General features: G+C 42.4%; 1 protein-coding gene across 10 annotated transcripts in view; it reads left to right on the forward strand.

Annotated features, from left to right (window-relative positions):
• Window positions 1-22430, forward strand: part of DAPK2 (death associated protein kinase 2) — a 63871-nt gene that overhangs the window by 4963 nt on the left and 36478 nt on the right. For 8 of the 10 annotated variants that reach the window (XR_015701219.1, XR_015701221.1, XR_015701220.1 and 5 more), the window contains exon 2: window positions 11280-11377. Coding sequence is in view for 3 of the 10 variants with exons in the window: in XM_009469677.2 (XP_009467952.2) it covers window positions 11280-11377 (98 nt within the window). In the remaining 7 variants the exon portion in view is untranslated. Of the gene's footprint in view, window positions 1-3959; window positions 3991-11279; window positions 11378-15817; window positions 15958-22430 lie in introns of those variants that run through there. The other 2 variants (XR_015701224.1, XR_015701225.1) reach the window with 2 other exon arrangements.

Here is a 22430-nt window from a genome sequence, read left to right on the forward strand (position 1 = left end):
TAACTTAGAAAGGATGAACGCAGCTCCTCTACTCTGAGCTGAGACCAAATATCTGCAGAGTCTCACCCTGTTCTGAGTGCCTCAGAGAGGCAGAGAACACACTGAAGCCTGCTGGTATTACACTATATGAGGTGTTCATTCTGCGGGATTTTCAGCAGTGCTAAACATAGCTTCCTTATCTGCAGCTCCTTGACCTCACTGGAAGCAGAATCCATGTAGTGCTGAAGCTTTAAGAATTCTCATACATGAAGCACGTGCACTCAGATAATGCAAAGGAAGGGTGTGCTCTGCCTTGGAAGTTTCCCCACTGGGAAAGAAGGTAAAAGGTTCAATCACAAGGAAGTTAGTAGAGTGGTATTTTCATCATGATACTGTGCTGTAGAAGCCATACTTCTCTACAGTTTTACCCATCTACAATGCTAGCTTTTCAGAGGATTAGACTAGAAAGCAAAACTCAGGACTATATACTGAATGTGGTATTAAAAAACCAAATAGTTATTAAATAAGAAAAAAAGAAAAACTATTCTCTACCCTAAATTAGTCTGGGTTGTTATAAAGAGAAGTAAAGTAATTAAAACATTCAACACTAGAATATACCTGGGAAATTAAGATGACTTTGGCCTTAATTAAAAGATACTCCTAGCATTGTGTGACTGCATCCCGCCCATGTGTTTCAAATGAGGTGTACCTTTTGTGTGTGCAAAACAGTTACATTTTTGCATAGAGCTGCCTCTAAGACTTCAGGTTTGAGCTGATGAACTGACTCAGTGATGTCATCAGGCATGGTGATTCGTGATTAAACTGTGAAATAAGCTATTTACCTGTTTTTATAAATGCAGGTGGTATTTTTCTGGTATTTAAGCCCGGGACTCCCGCTTTGGAACATAAGGTATGGGCTTCCTTCTTTTTCACTTCCTGAAGGAGACTGGTAAATGCATGGCTAGCAGATGCTGCAGTGTTTGTTTGTGCTGCCTGCTTCAAATGCTACTCAGCCCTGAGTTTTCCTTCCCATTCTTGTCCTGTATGCGCATAAAGGCTTTTGCCCTGATTGCCAAATATGCTACAAAGAAGTCTGAGTTAGTGTTTTAAGGGTGAACAACTAAAGAACCATGTGAGAGCAATTTCCTACTTGTGCAGAACCTGTATTTCGGCTTGCAAACCCTATGGACATGGCAGCAGGGATGAGATTCAATCTTGCCTTGCTCTTCTTGGAGACCTTGCAGGGCAGGCAAGCAGATATTAAATTCAAATTGGCGTTATTCAGGGTGGAGGGAGAGCTTGTCCTGATTTGAAAAGCAGTTGTGGCCCCTCAGGGCAAACCATACTGTTTTGTCCCCTTCCTTGCAGCTAGGAGCCAACAAAAGAGGTGGCCTTCCTTGTGCGCCCTTTCGTCTGAGAATTTTGTAGGAGGATTGCTGTGACTTTGACGTGATCATATCACATTGTAGAACTAAAGACGAGGAATTAAATATCTGTTTCCCTTTCAAAGGGTTCTGAATTCTTCCACTGCCCTTTGAAACCTTTCCTATTGCTCCCTTTTCCTGTCCTCCACCCTGTGTAATATCAGATGCAACCACTTTCCTTTTTGAATTGGGTGAGCTGGGTGGCACTCCTGGGCTGCGAACACTGCTGCCAGGGCAGGTGAGCAGGGGCACAGTTCAGTCCTCTTGACTTGGAACAAGTCTGCAGCCAAGTTTCTCTTCAACTGTAATAATAAAAAGCACTACTTTTAGGCACTTGCCTAGTATAAAATCATTTTTAAATTCATCTATCTTTGCAACTTATTGCAATGGAAACAGCCTGCCTATTTAGGTATGATAATTTGTCATAGTTTTGCGTTATCTTAACCGGATAGAGAATTGAAAGTGAAGGCAGCCTGGCATTTATATTTGATTTTGAAGGTGTGAACAATACCACATCATTCCTCATTAATAAAAGTTGGATATTAACTTGCCCAGAAGAAATTTAAGGAGACCAAACAGTATTTATTGCAGTTACAGTTTGCCAAATAAAGAGGGGGAAAATCTAGTTTTACAGGTTTTTGGGAATGTCTTTAAGACAGGAGAGTAAAGAGATGAAGGATGTCGTTGCTGGTAGCCAACATTTGGTCTAGGGCAACTTGGAAAACAGTATTGGAAGTGTTTGTTATGGTAGTGCATATTAATGCATTTTGAGATCCACAGTGAGGACTGGAAACCCGTGCCATTCTTTCTGTTGCAGTGGTTTCTGGAAACAACAACAAATTTCACTGGATAATGTTGAGTTTCAGACCACAGAATAAACAATACAGGCTTGTGTTGAGGCTTGTATAGAATATAGAATGAGGCTTATGCAAATGAAGTGCCTCTTTAATGAATTCACCTCCTCAGCCTTATTTCCTTGGTATTGTTTTCTTATCTACTAAAGCAGAAGAAATCAGGTCGTACCTCTGAGATATATACTAATCAGCCTGGGAGATCCGTGATGGTCTGGAAGGCTTTGTAATGACCAAGCACGTGTCTACGTCTCAAATGTGGGAATGCAGGGCTGTCGCTTCTGTGGTGATGCCAAGTGCCAGGGTTATTTGCCCTGTGGGCTGCCCACAGGCAACACACTCATATCAAAATAGTGTTGTTGAAGCCACGTCAGGCAGCATTATATTTGTCCGTGTGTCTTTGATTAAACTTTGTTGCCATTGCACCATAACGCGGCTTGACCACTGATGAAATGAAGCACAACTGAATAAACAAGTGAAGACAGTGTTTGTTTTTGAGATGCCGGGCCTTTTGATTTCTGGAATAAATACGGAGTTCATGTTGTTGTCCCGGTTTTCAGCAGCAATCCTACACAATATGAGCTCTTTACTAAACTTTGGACCAGTTCCTACCCAGAAGGAGAAGGAGGGGCCGATGCCTGGCGAGCGACCTGTGCAGGTTCAGCGGCGACGCCCAGGTGAATTTGTGTTCCAGTCTGGCTGGAGAGGGAGCCACGCGTGTTTCGCGGGTGCTCGGCGGCGGCAGCCGGCGCTCATCCCTGCCTCCCCGTGACTCAGGTGCGAGGCCGGAGCCCGCTGGCGCCTGCGGGGCGGGGTGTGGTGAGGGGGCGCTGACCCTGGGACTCGAGGGCGAGGTGGAGCGCGGTTTTCTGTCCGGTCCCTCCCGGGAGGCGGGGGAGGGCCTGCCTCCCCGCAGGGCAGGCGGCGCTCCGGAGGGCGGGCTCTGACCCGCGGCTTCCCAGCCACCTTTGCAGGGTCTAAGGCCCGAGTTTGTGCCTTGGGGACCCGCCGCGGGGGCCGGGGCGCACCCGCGCCGTGAAACGGGTTTATTTCGTGTTTTCTTCCCAGAGCAGGGGCCGCTGGCCCCACCGTGCGGCCGCGTCCCCCGCCGCACCTGCCCCAGCTGCCCCGCGGGCTCCGCCGGAGCCGCGCCTGGCCGGGCCCCCTCCCCGAGCGTCGGAAGCGGCCGCCCCGCCGCTGGCGCCCGCGGCTGACGGGCGGCACCCGCCCCCCTCAGGGGTCCGCGAGGGGGCGCGGCGCCCGGCGGCCCGCCCCTCCCGCCCAGGGGCGGGCGGGCGGCCGGCCGGCCCCCTCAGCCTCCTCCCGGCACACGCGGTGGGGGCGGCCCGGCGGGGGCCCTGCGCGCCGAGGCAGCGCCGGAGGGAGAACGGGCCGCGTCCGGCGGTAAGTGGGCGCTGCCCCCCTCAGCCGGCGGCGCCCGGAGCCCTCCGCGGGGCCGGGGGCTCCCCTCTCCTCCTCTGCTCGGCGTCGACCCCCTCTCGCCGTTTCTCTCTTCGTCCCTCTCTCCCCCTGTGCCGCCCGCCGGCTTCTGAGCCGCTTTCATAGTGTTCCCGCCGGCGTCGGAGTCCAGAGGCTGAAGCATCGCAGCTGTGCAGCCCGTCTGGCTGGGGCAGGCTCGGGGGTTCCCGCAGGGCCGCCCCTCGCCGCCGGTCCTTCCTCAGCGCTGCGGACGAGTCCCGGGGTCAGCAGCCGGGCGGTGGGGTCCCTCCCCGCAGGTCAGTCCGGTGGCCGTGGCGCAGGTCTGTCAGAGGTGCTGGGGTGGTGGCTTGCGCTCGGTCATCCCTTCCGCACAGCGTGTTTAATGGTGTTTCCACCTCAGACTATATGTGCCAGCTGTCCTGCAGCTGTCAGCCGGGGGAAGAGGCAGCTCCCGGGATCATCTCCTTAGCGAGCAGGTGTCCTTTATCCCTGAGCAGGTCCCACAAGGGCTGGGGAACGCAGTGCTTCAGAAGGACGCCGCTCGGTGTTACCCGCCGCTTGGTCTGGCGTTGTTGCTGTCTAAAGCCATCAGGGACAGTTGGCCCTGGGTTCACACCTCAGCTTACTGGTGTCATTCAGCAAGTGCTGTGTGACTCCGTCACGTTTATCCGTAAGTTCCTTCCTGCCTTTTCCCTCAAACAGGTTCATTTAGGATCTGGTAGGTTTCTTAACACCTGCTTCTGTGGGCAGTGAGCCGGGGGTCCTGGGGTGCTGCAGCATGGCGGGGGCTGGTTTGTCCTGGCCTGCATCCCTTCAGAGGGCAGTCAAGAACGAAGATGGGAATGAGAGGGTGGAAACGTGTGGAATTGCTCCTGCTGTGGCTGATCAGTCACCAGCTGCAAAAGGACCAAAATTGGCATGCTCATCTGCTTAACGTGTGGGGAGAAAGCTCAACTCTGACCCTCTCTAGAGGTGGCTGTTCTGAAACGTTCGTAGGTTTGAGACTCTCCTACGTCCTTTATCTCGTGCGTAGATCGCACGGGCTAGATCTCACTTGGCTTGGGGGCAGTGATGTGTCTTATCTGCAGTAATAATCCTTGAAGGCGCCTGAGGGACGGGGAGCGGGGCTCTGCAATGCCACGCCAGCATGCCTGGCATTGCGGGCTTCCCCCTGTGCCCTGTCTGTCGAGGCTTTCACACCAAGCTCGTCACTCAAGCATGCGAGGGCTTTGGGATCAGTTACAGCGGCAGCCCTCGCAGTTAGCTGTCTGCTGGGGAGCTGTAATTAGCTGCAGAGCTAACGCATTTGGTACGTGTGCTTGAAGTGGAGGCTTGGGAATGCAGTCTTTGGTTATTCACCACCCATGTAATTACTGCAGAGTAAACTTGGGAGGTCAGAAAGGGATCCCTTGAGAGTTAGTGGCAGGAGCAGTGGTTCTATAATGGGACTGAAGCGCTCGGATGTTGGCTGTGTTTTGTGTCCTTTATAGGCACAGAGGTAATAATAGCTGCCTCAGTTTTCTGACAGCAAAATTTTTAGGCTACTGTTGTTTTGTGGCAGGAAAATATTTAGGTGAAAATAAAGGTTTGCTGAAATTAATATAACTTTTAACTGTGCTTTTATTACATGTATTTGAAAGCAGAGGGTAAAAATTACTCGGTGTTTGCTGTTGGAATTGTTTAGTCTTTTCTAGGACAAAAAAGAAGAGAAGGAAAAGGGATGAGAATGGTGAAAGACGGAAACACTTTAAATGCTTATAAAAATCTGTTTAGTTTTGGCATAAGGCACCAAAACTGGAAGACAGTATCACTTGAATTTGTTTGGTCAGTTTGTTTTTTGGGGGGTTTCTTTTTTTCAAATTACTAATTTAAAACAGTCAAGTTTTGATTCTAAATTGCTTTGGTCATTTTTCAGTATTAAAAAAAAAAAACTTATAAGTTGTTACTTTGATCTGTTCCTATGTGTGTTTGGGGGCTTGCTTTAGTATATAACTATTGTTTTGTAATATAAAAACATGCCACAGGGGTTGCTTCTGAGTTTGGCAAAGGATTTAGTGATTCAGCTCATGTCAGGTGTACTTGAGAAAGTAAAACTGTTCATCTGTTACCTCAGTCACTTGAAACTGAAACCTAAATTCCTTAGGGTAGAAGGTACCCTAAGGAAGAAAAATGCAAGGCTGGTGACAAGCCAGATGATCCAACAGTTTTGTTCTTACCTCTTTTTTTCTATAATCCCGCTCTTGTTCAGTGGTGGGATTTGACATGTGTAGACTAGTCATTGATTGTCAAATAATTTGGTGATGACAGGCTAATAACTTACCTACACAGGGAAGACTTTCTTTGAAAAAGAGAACTATAACTTATTTTCTTCTGCTTCTCTTAAGGTGGCTTCTGTCACCCTCTTCAGAGGAGCAGATTTCTTTAGATTAATCTCCTTTACATACAGCACAAGATGCACTAGAAAGGCACTTCTGTACTGGAATAAGAATATCTATATCCAGGGCTCGTACTGACATAAAATATATCTGTTTAAATGTATGCCTTAGATCACAATGGGAGACTGTGATTTCTTAGGGTAAATGAGATATGATTTTATGGTATGACAATTTAGATACATAAAGAGATTAGGCAGGACATGTTTCTAGTGCCTGAAACTGGAATCTTGGAGGCCTGTATTCTGTTTCTGGTTTTGCTACAGCTTTGTTACATGTCTGTAGGAAAATCATTTGCACAGGATTAACAATACTTTGCCGCCTTGCGATATTTGGGATGTGTAAAGGGGAGCTGGATACAGGAGTAAAAGGTGAAGTATCATATACTATAAATATACTATACTATACTATACTATGGAGTATCATTATGAAAACATGTAAGTAATATGAATGCTGAGTAGAAGCTGGCCTTCGTATTAAAATGCTCACTGCTAGGAATCCTAGAGTAAAGAGGCTGATGTAGAAGAGCTGGCCCCAACATGGGGTGGCTGAGGAATAGACATGGCATGTTCTGTGAAAGAACACAGAAGGCTATCTCCTCTGCAGAGCTTGCCTTGGAGCTCTTAAAGCTCTGGTCTGGTCCCAAAATCACTGCAGCAGATTTCCCCACCTTCTGGGTTTAATGAATTCTGGTGCAGACCCTAAGTAATTGGAATGGTCCTGACTCATTGTATTGTGACACTGTTTAGGCACATGCCCCAGAAGTGTTAGCGTAAATCGTGTATCAGAAAATGAATTTGACTGTTGCTATTTCCTCAGGTCATGAGGAGTGTACAACTCCTTTGTCTGAGTGAGTCAAAGATGAGTGACCGTCTCTAATTCAGTCTACTTTCACTGACCAGTGTAAGGAAATCACCATCTGACGAGAGAAAAAAATTAAGGCTCTCATTCCTCCTTTGATATACTTATGCTCTGTACTTGCAAATGGAGCCCAACAAAAACATTGTAGTTTAAATCTTTGAACATGAAGTCACCTTAGTTTCCTCAGATCGGTATGTAATATCTGGGGAGGTTTATGTTTATGCTTGTGAATGGCATTTTTATTTCAGATGAATTTTAAGTGCGTGAAGGTTATCTTTTATTATCTTAGCCCCTTTATGCTGTGTGTTTGCTAATGACCATTGTCTTGGATCATTAAGTGTATGATCAGTTTTGGGCATCTGCTAACTATGACTGCTGGGTGAAAGCCAGTGAGAGAGATCTGCAGAAGTAATGAGAGTGGAAGACAGTATAAGATAACGTGAAGTGATAGACATGGGAAACACCAGCACATCAGAGACTGGAGGGTCTGAACACTTTGGAACAGTTTTGTGTTCAGTCTTCAAAAACAAGGCTCTAAGTCTGACTTGGATGCTTGAATGGTTCCTTGGTGTTGAGAGTAAGCTTGCTGGTTTGACCTTTGCAGAACAAGGGTATAAGTTAAAAGATCAACAAAAAGGATGAGAATTTTCTGGTTATTTTTGAAGTAATATTGCATGGATTCTATGCATCTGCAGAAGTAGGTATGTTCCTCAGAGGATGCTGGGAAATGAGTAAACTTGTCAGTCAAACATAAAGTGGCTATGTTCCCAGAGGCAACTTGGGTGGGTTCCTCATTCTCAAAGCAATGCTTTTAACTTGCTCTTCTGAATGGCAAACTCTCTTTCTCTTATAACAATGGTTTTCTTTCAGGTGTGTTTGCATTAATGTTATTTATAGCCACGTACCTTGGATTCTGATGAAGGGAGTAGTCAGCTTGAGGGATTTACAGTCTTTGGGAAAGTCTCAGCAGTGTCTCTTAATATGTGGGCATTTTCCTGTACTTGACTTTTGCATGCCCTCAGAACTTAATCTTGCAGTTCAGGATGAGCAAAAAGTTCGGGGTTTTCAGCAAGGCTTGGCTTTGTCCTTTGTTTGTTTTTTCTGAAGTCTGTGGTTGTTGAACTAGGTTTTGCATGAACACTTCAGAAAATCCTGCTCTGAACAATTGCAAGCAACATTATATAAACTTAGTATGGAGGCAATAGCTCAGAGATGTCCTCATTCTTGTAAATGCTGCTAAAGCATTTATTGACTGTAGTTTCAAGCCCTGAGCAATATTGGTCAGTGAGCTTTCTCTGAGGTTATGAAAGGCTGCTTGAGGAATACAATAATTTGCTTACAAAGCAGAATTTGAGTTGTTTATTTTCATTGAGAGGAAAAAGAGACATTTTTGTCCCAGGCATGAAGGTGGCTTTGAGAAGGGAATTAACGATCGAAGTAGCAGAACAGTTCACCTGGCTTCATTTTGAAAAACTCTGAAAATATAGGCAAAGTAAGGATCAGCCAGAAAATGTCTGAGAAAGTATGGGGATGGAAAGTGAAAAAAAACCCCACATCGTAACGCATCTAGTCGAGACTCACCAATGCAAGTGTTGATTTCTACAGTATTCTTTAATAGTGCTATGGTTATTTTATTCTTTAGTGTCACAGCCTGTGTGGTTTCTGTCATTTGCCCTGAGGTAGCTGGATAAGAGAGATCATCGCTAGAGCACAGTTATACAGGAAGGCATGGGAGGCTTGTCTCCATTACAGAGTTTTGAAACTGGGATTTGAACAGATTTGTTAATGAAAATGCAGTAGGTCCCACAGAGCTTTTAAGAGAGCCATCACATCTGCAGTGGAGACCTCCAGCAAGGCTGCTACTGAGGGCATGAAAGCTATTGCTAGGGACACCTTGCACCTCCCTCTCCTCCATGAGGTGCCTATAAGTGTCTGTCATGTAGTGGAAATGGTAACAAGTTCTGAAGTGTGACAGAAATGAATGTGTTTTGGTAATGTGACAGATGCATGTCAGTCATGTCACATCCCAATATACATGCTGTCCCATGAGGTGTGCGGGTATATGCTCTTCAAAAAAAAGTTTTGATGTATAGCTGAAATATTTCCCGTCATCTGATAAGAGTGAAGCTGTGGGTCCCTTGGGGAGAGGGAGTGGGGCTTGCAAGTGCCCTGTATCTTCTCCCCCATCTTGGAGCAAAGATGAGCGTAGAGGGGAGCAGGCTGTAGGCTGGGTGTGGGCCATGAGAAGCTCTCCACCTAATGAGTACATTGTGAAAGGCAAAGGAGTGAAGGGACATGAATGGTCACAAAGTCCCCCTGGATCTGTTTGTGCTTTGGAAATGGCAATCCAAAAGGATGCACTGCTCAGAGATGTTAAGTATATGATGAGAGCTGTCATGGAATTACAGAAAACTGTGTCACTAGAGGATGGAAGTAGGTACCCCTTCTCAGCTTGTGTGTTGTATAACTGGCGCTGAGCACCTGATAGAGGGACGTCTGATTTTCTTGATACCCCTTTACTTACTGTTACTGTTTTTTGAAAGAGTGAATGTTATTCCCAGATAATATCAGTGTAAGCGTTGATGCAGTAGCCTTTCTGCTTGAGATAAAGCAGTCAAATAATTTTTGTCCTAACGTGTAGGTTTTGCTAACATCAGCCAAAAAATATATATGTGGAAGAGCTATGAAACTATTTCTGTTCCTTTGAAGCAATAAAAGGAGCATATTTGGAAAGGAATTAAATTGATGCTCAACATGCCTCCCATGTGTTAGAAGCCAATGATTTATAAAAAGGGAGGGGGAAAACAAAGCAGCCAGTCTTTTTTGAGGTGAGTGCATGACAAAGGCTCAGTGCGTTTTTGACAAGTTGTTAGATTTTGACAATGTATTTGCTGCTTATGGTATGTGCTTTTGTTAGAGAAAAATCTTAAAAAATATGTGCATTTCAACTTGGCAGAAACGCTGCAATTGCTCTTTGGTACTTTGTCCTATTTTATAAGAAGTCTGCTGATTTATCAAAATAGCTGGCTCGTCTTGCACCATTGAATTGAGCTTATTTCTAAAGGATCAAAATATAGCTTTGTTTGCTTGTGAAATATGCTTCGCAGTGTGCCACAGTCAGATGTCAAAGACTGCTATTTAAAAACATGCAGGAGCTGTATAGAAATATAGAACCTGGAAGTCCCCACTGCATCTGATGCAAGCAGCATCTGGGATTCATAAGGAAATATAAATTACATTGAGGAGTACAGATATGGTGCTGAAGCCTACAGATGTGTGAGATTAACTATATGGCTCAACGTAGTTAGATTTTATGGTGATGCTAGAAGCCTTGCAGCTACTTTACATGTTCTGATCTAAATAGTGGATGTTGTTTGGGCCATTGAGGATAATGCTAGTGTTTATCTACACAGGAAACACCAAACATGTCGTAAACTGGTCAGCTGGTTATGGTGTTAAAATCTATTCTGTTAACATAATGTACGTTGCTCTGTGCGTGTATCCCAAGAAATAATGTGATCTCTGATCTTCTCTTCCAAAAGCAGTACAGCATAACGCACTTCCAGATCCTCAAATGCACCAATGTGAGGCTTGTCTTTCCAGGCCTCACAGAGCTTATCAACTTAAAAGACTCTGTTCAGGAAACAGATTTCACAGTTACGCAGAGTAATGCATGCAACAAATGCTGCTCATGTTTTTGTCCTTTGAAACACCTCGTGTGTGATGAAAGATGTTGCACCGAAAGCTCTGTAGACAGAATCACAATGCCTTTTTGCAACGGTAGTTCAGATTTCCATTTGCTCTCCTGCCTGTGTTCTTCAGAAACACTGCCTGACGTGAGAAAAAGGAAGCTCTGCCTTGTGGTCTCCTTGGTTCGTGGTCTGCCTGCTGACACTTTAATGAAGAAGCCTGTAATGCTGATTCTCATGCTTGCTCTCTTTAGTGTAGTGTGGATGCTTTATTGTCCGTAAGTTTGTCAAGTTATTAATCAGTTGCTTTACTTCCGTCACATTTATGTTTTCAGGTGTGTTCTGTGCTTTTGGTTAAGTATGTGCTCAAGTACTTCAGTGTGGGGCAAGAACCCTCTTCACTTATAGGCGCTCACCTCTTTCCAGATTTGGACCCTCGCTATTTGGCTGAGACTGCTAAATTAATTATTTTGATAGATCAATGGTAACTTTAGCCATGAATGATCTGCAATGGATTCAAACTGACTATACCAGAAATGTGTTTTAGTGAGTCTTTGCCTGTTGGAAGATCGTAACGAATGTCATTCTTTCTCAATATTCTAGTTGCATCATCTTTGTGCATCAATGAAAAGTCCAAATATGGCTTTGTTCAAGCAACAGAAGGTGGAGGATGTTTATGAAATTGGGGAAGAGCTAGGAAGGTAAGTTTGTACTGATGATACCACACTATTTTAAAAGCTGACACATGGGGATATTTGCCACATCTTAAGACAATGACTGTGCATGATAGCCTAAATCAATTACAATATACAACAATAGAAACACATCCTTATGCAAAAACTGCACTTTGGATATTTTTTTTTTAAGTGTGCTAACTATTTCTCATGATTCTTTTCTTGCAACTGGGACAACAAAAGGTATGTTTACATTGTCTTTTGTAGATAGGTGTTATCTGTGTCTGTGCTTTAGACTGAGTTCACCTGTCTGTTCTCTGAACGAGCTAGGAAACAGGAACCCATGGTGCTGTCGTCACAGACGCAGCGCTTTAATTTGGCTTGTTTTGAACAGTGCTGCACAGCACTGTTGTTTTCAGCTGGCTCTGAGTACTGACAGAACACGTTCATATCTGCCTGTAAAACATTGTGTATGTATTCCTGAAAAGATTTACCTGTCAAAATTTCAGCTGGACTGGTTAATACCTGTATATAGCTTTTAATCTATAAAGGCTTATCTGGAGGTATTAATTATAGGTGGAGTTAATGGACTATTACCACGCGTAACCATAAGCACCTGCTTAAACACTCTGTTGGGTTTGTGAGCTGGATGACACAGGGCTCCCCCAGTCACTTAGCAACATACAGTGCTCTGGTGAGGATAGCTGGTTTCCATTCAGTGTCCAACCCTCCAGTGATTTTCTTTTTAATATGCAAATAGCTAAATTAGGGCTATACACATGTTGGCTTTTTTCCCAACATCTGGCAGTTGGTTTTGATAAATGACTGTGTATGTGCAATTACCCTTTTTCAAGGGCTGATAATTTAGTTACATTAAAACACTTCAGTTGAAGCTGTTTCCCTGCCAAATCTTATTTTTTTTCCACTCCCAGCTATTTCGTCTGTAGAGTTGTTGAGAAGATTTCTTTTAAGGGGAGATGTTTTTTTGGGTTTGGGTGGGTTTTTTTGTGTTTTTGTTTGTTTGTTTGTTTGTTTGTTTTTCCATTCCCTTCCCTCTCTGGAAGGCCTCAACTATTAAATTTTCTGTAACTGCTTACTTTTGAGTACTGACTGGTCCTGAGAACATCAGCCTGAAAGTGAAAATCTGACAACAGTGAGCAGTAAAGGAATTCAGTGTATGTATGCAGGGTGTACAAGGTGTGCTTTTTTTCAAGACCCTAGTGTGTGCTGTGACAGTCAAACTGCTAAAATGAGAAACTGGAAACTGGGTAGCATATTTTTACTTTGGTTCTTGAATTGGATTTGGAAATCCAGTGTCTTTTGAGATGATGAACCTCACTCTTCCCTTCAAGCTGATAGTTATTAGGCCTTCTGAATGGAGAAGCGTAGTTGAAACAACCTGGTAAAGGCTACCCTTGCTGTTTGAATCTGCCTGAGAGGCCTCAGACTGGTAAAGGCTTGCATGGTCACAGCAGCCTTCCTCCTTTCCTGGCTGCATGTCATAGAAGCACAGCTGGTCCCAGGGTTATGCCATGGAGCTAGTAGTGTCGGGTGATGGGCTGGGTTTAGAGGAGACTACACTCAGGCATGGAATCTGAAATTGTGGCCTTTTTTAATGGATATATTCTCTGCAAGAAAGATCTTTCCTAGATAAGCCAGAAGAAGGGAGTCGGTGTATACATGAGCAGGTGCCATCCTCACGTGACAAAGGGGTATTAAACTCCACTACAAAACCATGTTCTAGTTCCCAGCATTTTACATGTCATACTACTTGTAGATGAGAAACCCAAGCCCACTTGGTACTGAGGTCTGTAGGCAAAAATGTTCCTGAAAGACCTGAAGAAAATAGGCAAATTGTAACAAGCAGACCTCTGCTGCTTGTTATGATTTTTCAAGGAAAGCCCTGTAATTGTAAATTGTGAGAAATGGGCAGCAAGATTGGAATTAGCTCCCTTACTCTGAATGCATTCAAGCTGTATACTTTACACATGCCCATAAATATAATGTCGCGCTGTCTTTGTCAGTGTATTTTCACTTTCACATTTTGTGAGGAGCTCTGCAGACCTTGTTTCAACTGTGTGTTATATGTGGAGTATCACTGGGTTATCATGCCTCTATATTTCTGAGCAGTAACTACTGAGGGCCGGTGACAAATGCTATCTTGCTTTGTTAGAAGAAAAATAACACACTACACAGGTCGTGGTGACTGAAATGCAAGAATCTTTTCCAGTGCTGACTGATGCCCTTAGAACCTGTAGATGCCTTTTATTAGTTCAGTATGTTTGCAACAAGCTGTTAGTTGCTGACAGGTCCAGGCAGGTAAAAGGATTCATTTATTATCATTCTGGCAACAGAAGTCACTTACAAAACAAAGGTTTTCAAATAACAGCTGTGAAGAGTCTGTCCTGTTTGTGTCATCCTGAGTTTGTGATTTCTTGGGAACGAAAGTAGTCATTAATACAGGCCTAATGCTTGTTTTAGCTTGGACTCAGTCCGAAGTTAAAATACAGGATCTCACGCTCAGAGGCAGCACCTGTTTAGCTGAAAGTCTTTGCACAGCACTTAGGAAAGGAGGCTGCTATTGTATACTGCAAATGCTCCTTTGCAAGGCTTAGATATATCTGGTCTGGTGATTTAAGTTAGACCCTTCCTGTCACTGTGCAGCATTGAAGGTAGCTGCAGCAAGGCTCTTCAGATCCAGCTGTATAAAAGCCTGCAAACGATACATTTGTGGACTTCTCAACCAGGTCGTTCTCAGAATTACTGCTGAGCTAGAAGCAACTCAAAGGATGGTGAAAATGCAGTTGTCTCCTGTGCCAAGGCAATGGTGTGAGAGAGAACTCTTTGCAGAAAGAGGGAGCAGGTTTTCCATAGCTGCAGCTGTGTGCTGTAACTAGCTGCCTAGCTCCAACATTCCCTCAATCTTTCAAATATTAATCTTAGGTTTACACCTCTGTTTTTCAAGGGTACATGCAGGGAAGAAGTCAGGCATGTGGCGTTAAAGAAAAGAAGTTGCTGATGGGCTTGTTTGTTCTAGCAGCTACACTTGGGAAGCTTAGCATGGCCTATGCTGAATGAGTACAATACTTTATTATCATATATGTATATTTAAAGTTACTTCGTGCAAGACAACATCAGTCAGTTTGCAAGTGTGAAGTCTGTGGGAACTGAGGTTCTCTAGCAGTAGCTGAAAGGGAGCCTGAAAAGAGGAAGAGCCTCTAGAGTAAATTTAGTAAATTTCAACGTTTTAGAATAAAAAAGAACCCTTTTAAGATCTATAATACAGCTTATTGATAGAATATTGAAACATTAATTTTTTTATTTTTTGAAATTTATGACGAGAAAGGGAGAGTTTAGAAAACGTAACTGAAGATGAATATGTTATAGGGATATTTATGTAAAAAGTCCTCAGTTACAATAGTTAGTCTGGAAGTCTAGAAGAGCTAGAAAGCAATGCGGTATAAAGTAATCAGTGTCTGTGGAGGTATTAGAAGATTCTCTTCTCTTTCCCCTTCCCCCAAGGGTAGTAGATTGTGTGATTTGGGAGGACTTTATACAGTCTTCCCAGGCATTTAATGCTATCACTCTTTGAAGGCCATCAGACTTTCTGGCAGGTTAAGTTTCTTTCTGTGTTGATCAAAAATGGATACTTTAAAAAATTATTTTCTGTCGAATGTTTTCGAAATCCCTCCTCAAATATGAGTTTATATTGCTAAATGTCGCTTTTATTCAAGTAATGGCAAACTACATCCTTTACAATTGTTTTTGATAAACTCTGTAAGGAACCTATTAACAGTTTTGCCTGTTTCGAGGAGGATCCTGGCTTAAGCTGTTTGCAGGAATGTTTGTAGCAGATCACTCTAACGGCATGCCAAAGCAATGGAAATGCTTCTTGCAAAATGTGAGGGAGTGAAGGCTAACTTGACGTCTTGGGAATATGCAGCAGGTCAAATTACCGCTGGTTCTTGTTGCAAGGGAGGTGGCAGCGAGAGACAACCAAGAATGGAAGCTCTTAAATTGGGGCCAAAGCATGCTGAGAGAAGGAGGAACTGGCCTACTGAGCCTAGTGGTGTAGTTCCCAGGAAAGCTGCAGCAATAAAGCTCACTGGAGAGCCTTTTAACAAAATGTCTCAGGCCTTGTGATTTGGATGGGTAGTTCTGTCTAGCTGGACAAAAGGAGTTCTTGTACAAACCTGAGGAGCCTTTTCCAGTTGTACTAGCAAACACTGATGGTGGGGGTAGGTGCACAGAGAGTGCTAGAATTTCAGAGATGTGCAGTGTAATTCATAAAAGGTTGTACCATAGAGTCATTAATCTATTACCCAAATGTGTTGCCAGCCAGGCCTTAGAGAGCTGTTGACATTTGTGCCTTCTGGGCAGTCTCACTGTTACATGTCAAGGCTGGGCTTGAGGGTAGGAAGTGTCACGGAGCTTGTCCGGAAGCGTTTAATGACAGTGCCCCTTGAGAAAGGGTGTTCCTGCCGGCTGGTGCGAGGCTGGCACTGCAGTGTCCTGAGAGTGTCCTGCTCACTGCAGCTCAGCTCTCTGCAACATGCAAGGACTTAGATCATGCTTAACAGAGACAAACCTTGGAGTGATGTTTCTGGGTAAGGAAGTCTCCCTCTTTCCTTCATTATAGTGCTTTCACTGTAGGGAAGGGGCTCTGCCTTCCTCCACAATGTGTGCCAGCCTTACCACCTGCCATTCCAGTTTTTTGCCTGTCTATGAGCTATGCTCATCTCTAACCTTGACTTTCTTCAGCTTTTGCCTGGCTTTGCTATGTTTTCTGCAGAGGTAGGAGATCTTATACGGATACAAGATGCATAGTCTGATGAACTGATCCTCACAGGAAACAAAAACTAAGTCTTTCAGTATGCATGAGAAACAGGAAAAGCATTTTGTTCACTTGCTAGTTTGAAATCCTCTCTGTTGGGAAAGACAGTTTGTTGCTGATACAGCATGGTGGCCTCTGAGGAAGGCAGCTGGGCATGTCTTTAAAATTGTAAGAGCTTTTCTTCTGACAAGAAAGACAAGCTGAAGTTGTGGAAACTAGTGTATTGAGATGGCTGTTTTCTGTGCGGTCCTATGCCTAAAGAGTTCCTAGAAGCCCAAGTTAATGCCTGGTGAATGCAAAAGGTGAGCTAAATATGAGTGGATTGGACTTAGACTGTGCAAATTAATTTTATAGCAAGGCTGTGACATTTCTCTGCATGTTAGGATGGTCTGTATTTCACTTTGAAGAATTTTCTGCTGTATGTGCTAAAATATCCCTACGTAGTTGTTTCCTCACGTTTCTTGTGTGTGTTTGTTTTTTTTTTTTTTTGTAATGGTTTCATGATTAAAGCCAAATTAAATCTTTCATCGATGGCCTATCATGCCTCCTGTAGTCCCCCCTCTCCAGCTACAAGTTCCTGCCTCCTCCCTGCCTTGTGTGTGGAGGATTAGCTCTGCTCACTGAGACAGGTGAAACCTTTTTTTCTGGGTGAAGCTTAAAAGGACAGCAAATGCAACATTTTACCAGTGCTAATGGGACCTTGGGGCCTGGCACATAATCGCTGTTCTGACACTGTAACCAGTAAATATTTATTTACATAATGAAAACAAAAAGCTGAGATAACAGAGGTATTCTTTGTAGGGAACTTGGAAATCTATGATAAAAAGTCATGTCATCCAGCTACGTGGACTCCCTGGTAAACAGAGGGCTGTGATTGCAGCTAGGAAATTTACCCTTGACACACATTGCACTGTATCTTCATACCAGGAATGTTTTTTCTATCTATGGAAATTGTTCAATACTGGGCTTTCTCAGACATGAACCTTAACTCTGTTCTTAGATTAATTCATAATTTGAATTAGTTCTTTGAATTTGGAAGAATAACCTTGGATTATTTTTTCCTATAACACACACACAAAGCAAGTCTTTGCTTTTGATGCAAAATGTAAGTTTAATTATTGAGCACTAACCAGCACCTCTACTACTATTTCTTGTTACAGAAATCTTCTATGCCATGTGTTTTGATGTATATTGAATCTTTTGTTGAAACAGTTTTGGCATCTGGTACTTGTTCACCATCACAGTGATTGCAATCGGCTGTCTGATACAGTCACTATCTTTTGAATTTTTTCTTCCTTCTAGCAGAGTGAGTGATCTTAGCTTTTTCCTTTTCAAACAGATTTTCCTGCTAGTTTTTAGTGTTCTTTGAAGTGTTTCCAAAATCTTTGATTTGTTGCAGAAAGTGCAGAGAAAATAGTGGGAGTTTTTGTTGTTTGTTTGTTTTTCTAATAATAAAGCTGCTCTACCTACAGTAACTGAGAAGAACTGGCCTTGGTTATATAGAACTAACCTTAGCCTTACTTAGTAACAGTCATGCATTTTTTTTCAAGTGAATTTCTTATTACCAGCATCCATCTTGATGATGGAAGTGATCTCAGTGTATCTCCCCAGTTTGTATCTGGCTTTGAAAGTATAATTAGAGCTGAGCAACCCCAATGGGTAGTGCTCAGAAAGCTCAAATTCAGTAATGTCTTTAACCACTGAATATTAAGCCTAATCTCAGTGTTTGCTTTGCCATTTCTGTAAAAATAAAACTATTTTTTCCACTTTGCACTGCAGTATAAAACAGATGGAAATTTGAACAGCTGAGAAAATAGACTCTGTATGGTATTCATTCCATGCTTTTGAAATGAAAAACGTTACTTATGAGTAGAAATACAAATAAAATAAACATAGTGCAGCTCACCACTGGACTAACAATGATAAAGCATTGTACAAATTACTAGCATCTTATGCAGAACAGGGCTTGCAGGTACTTGTCTGATGGTTAAGCTTAATTTAGCTCAGCTGACATCTATTAATCATTGTTAAAAGTCTACATCAACGGTTTTGAACTGGAGTGAAAACCTGTTGTAATAGCTGAACATGACGCGCAGTGATGCTTTGGTGAGGAGAGACATATAAAATCACTGAAATAGCTAGACTTGTTCTGTCTAGTGCCAGCATGTTTGTGTTGGAGTCACTGGCCTGTTTTGGGCAGCCCATAATGCAGATTCAGTTACACCATAAATGGGTGACTGTGTATCCTAAAGCCAGGACTTGTAATCTTTACTTACTACAGAATCTACAGCTTCTGTGCAAGAGTAGTTAACCTCAGTATCCGAGTTTTGTGGATCTATAATCCTCACAAAGAGAGAATTTCCATTGATCTGTCTGCTTCCTGTCCAGGAAGAGCAGAGGGAACAAATAATGTAGCTTCTGTGCTGTCCTGCTGCTGGAGGAGATTGTTTACTTCAATATAGTAAATAAATAGTAAAGATTAAATAAAATGAGGAGATAACTTCCACCTCGTATTTTGGCAGACCAGAAGAATCCACAACGAGCAGTAAAAGGGGGAGTTTCAGCAACCCTTTGTGGTTTTGGCCTTACAGATAATTTCCTAAATTCTTGATTAAAATGCCAGCATGATTTCCATCTGTTTTATACGTGGGGAAGGAGAAAAATCATTTAACCATTTAACCATAATACTGCTACCTTCTTACAATTTGTCTGTTCCCAGGTATATTACATTCAGTCCATATCTAGCTGGATTTGGACCTTGAAACACAAAGTGAGCTAACCTTCTGCATGCATATTACGTATGCACTGGTGTTGATCCACGTAGCAGGAGGAACAGCTTATCAAATCAGCTATTCCTGCTGAGCATGAGTCAGCCTTGACCTTCCTTAGGTCTCTGGACTCTGTTCATTACCACTCTGAGAGCTGATATTCAACCTAAAAGCTAAGTGTGATAAGTGGGGAAAAATTTTTATCATGTCCATTTTATTCTTGAGCTTCAGATGACATAAAATGCTTGCCAGGCTATCAGGAACTTGCCAGAATTGCTGGGCTTGTGCTGTATCACTGCAGACTCTGCTCCTCCAACCTCAGGAGCTGCTAAGGGCCACATTGCTTGTTGCTGCATGATTGGGAAGTTTCCAAAACCATTTAACAGCTTCAGGAGATGCTGGTGATGATTCAGTAGGTGGCACGGTTTCTTGTGACTCAGGGCTAATGACCCAAAATGATGTTTAAGGCATTAATTGGCTGTAATGCAGATAACGTGTTACTTCATTTATAGCCTGTAACAATTCATAGCATTGTTCAGAAACATAAGATTTATTAAATCTTGCTTTGAATTTCAGATGGTTTATTTTCTCTCTACTTATTCCAGTAAACTTGATCCTTCTGTTTGAGTCCATATTCCTCTACTGTTCTGACTCTCCCCTGGCAGTGGACACAGAGATCGTCTGTGGGCCAGGATGTGTTGGTTACCTTTGCATGAGCTGTAAAGAGATGTGGATGAAAGGTGCCAGACAGTGACATTATCAGACACAGCATACGTCCAAAGGTGCTCAGCACTTCCCTGTTGTGAATATTGAAACTTACCCTGTAAAGTCACTGTATTCTACAGTACTATACAATCAGCAAAATCTTGAGTTGTGAGTGAAAATGCCGGTGTGTTTAAAAGTGGCAGCTGATTTTTTCTTTTTTGCTCTTTCTATATACAATAACGCATCTCATTAGGTTTAAAAAATAGCATATTATTAGAGTAGTGGTATTGACATACTTCCCTCTGTAACATTAACTGGTTTGGTTAGAAGTCACCCTGACACTGCCCAAACACTTAGTGAGCCTGAAATGAAGTCATGTTAGTTGTTTCTCATGTTATAAAACCTTTCTTCCAGTCTATATCACAGAGCTGTGGTAAGTTAGTGATATTTCTATTATAATCTTGCGTAAAAGGTTCAAAATAGAGCCATAGTATATTTTGAATTGGTTTTACTTCTGTATCTTTCACACACATGAATAATTTATCTACTTTTTAGTAGCCAAGCAAAATTCCTGTTAAATGCTCTATTAAGAAAAGTTTTAGATCATTCTGTCATAATCTGGCATCTGCCACACTTCAGGTTCTGTGTAGTTGCTTTAGGAGAGGTAGCCACTTTGTTTGCATTTGGAGAGGTAGCCACTTTGTTTGCATTTGGAGAGGTAGCCACTTTGTTTGCATTTTGTTTGGAAAAACAAACAAACAAACGAAAACTCACTTGTTATTTGCAACTTAAATGGGAAGTACAGTGACGTTTGTGACAATTTTATTTTGAAAGCTCTTTATGAAGTTATAAGAGGTGTCAGCAGAGTATTTAACAGGTTAAGGTTTTGGGGTTTTTTAGTTTCATTCTGTAAAGTCTTACGGAAACAGCAAGATACTTTCCCTTCAGTGACCTTGCCGTGCTAGGATTTCTGTTTTGTTGTTTCAGCTATCGTACTCTAGCTTCTTTGTAAATACTGTGCTGTCGGACATACTATTGATTTACTGCTTAGATTAAATTTCTGCTGTACCAAATCCTGGTTTAGTCTACAAAAAAAAAAGTCTATAAAAAAGAAAACATGCTACAAATTATTCCTATAGTCCATTTACAGAAGGCTTCCAGTTCTTTATGGCCCTGACCACAGACTTCCTACAAAAAAAACTTTCAGGAAAGTACTTTTATGTGTGTATTTTGTGAACCTTGCATGACCTTTGGTTGAGCTGTGTTTCATAAATAAGGTGAGAGCATACAAATGAATTGTAGAAGTTACCAACAGACTCCTGTCCTCTCTGCTGAGAAGAGCATGCCAGTGCAATTATGACTAGCAGAAGTCACCTCTGAAGTGTAAGGAAAGAGGGAGGAGAGTATTTATTTAGCTTGATAAAATTACGTGCAGTAGAGCAATTGCTCTGATTACTTAAATTTGAAAGGAAAGCAGCTTTTTTGGGTTTGAGGTTTTTTTAAGAAAGGCATTGAGCAAGAATTCTCAAGGGCTTTGCTTTGAAAGTTAACAAAAATGGAACCATGAAAGGATAACATTATTAGTGTAGTTTTTCCAAGAAAAAGAAATAGGAGTGAAAAAGATGGAAAAGTAATAAGATGCAGACTTTCTAAGCTTGAGCTTGCTAGTTAAAACCAATCTGAATTTAATAGTGGCAAAAAGGCATGATGAACAAAACTGTTGACGTAAAAACAATTGTTGTAACAGAGAATAGATGACCCTTCTTTGCTGAAACTAAATAAACCATCGTGTCTGAACTCTAAAGGCAGCCTCTTGAAGTCGTGTATTCAGGTTAGCTAGACACTCTGATCTGTGATTATGTTTATGTATATTAACTTAAGAATGCACACATGATGATTTCATAATATATTTTTAGGATTTTTACTCTCCTCTAACTGTAGATTATGCAAAATCAAAGCAAAGGATGCTTTAAGCTCATTCACTGAAGAAAAGACAATGTCATGCTAACAGAAGGTGAAGCTGACTTGGCTTATGACATAGACTGTAAAGTAACCTCAGTAAACATAAATAAAATTATTTTCAGGGTTAAAGATATCATATTTACTCAGAGCTCAGAGAATATATGACACTGGATAGGGTGTCATTTTTTTTTTTCTTGCTGTCAAGGGACGAAACATAATTTATCATCCAATTAGAGAAAGAGAGCCAACGACTGGCAAACTTTGCAAAGTCTAGTAAACCTAAAATTAGATCTCTAAGCTGTGTTTTGGCTTCCTAAGCACAGGCAGCCACATATGTGAATTACATCATTTGTCTTTGTTTGGGGTAGGATTTGTAATAGCAAATAAACCCTTTTAGGCTTGCATTCCCACAACTGAATGTCTTAAATGTGAAGAAAAAAGGACAAATATAAAATCCCTGGTTTTATTCAAACTGAACATCTTACATTGTGAAAGCTCATTTTTTCAGTTTTCCTGTAAGCTCCTTCCTTTAGTAGGCTGTTGTTTTTTAGGGTATGGCGCCTTGTGTATGTTGTGTTCCAAATCTTGCTTTTAGATACATAGAGCATGTTTTGGGTAGTGGGGAAGGATGCTGTGAGACTGAAACATTTACCCTATTCTTCTATAGAAAGTAATCTTAAATCAGAATTGTGTGTTCGTAATTTGATGTAAAGACGAGTCAGAACTATCTAGTTCTGTCCCATGGATATGACTGCTGTTTTCAAGGGATTGCCGTAAGGTAGACGGATGAAGTGACGTGCCTGAGGCAGCC

This window comes from Nipponia nippon, unplaced genomic scaffold, assembly GCF_047370975.1.
Source record: "Nipponia nippon isolate SJK-2023a ecotype South Korea unplaced genomic scaffold, ASM4737097v1 scaffold_9, whole genome shotgun sequence".
Classification (NCBI taxonomy): Eukaryota; Metazoa; Chordata; class Aves; order Pelecaniformes; family Threskiornithidae; genus Nipponia; species Nipponia nippon.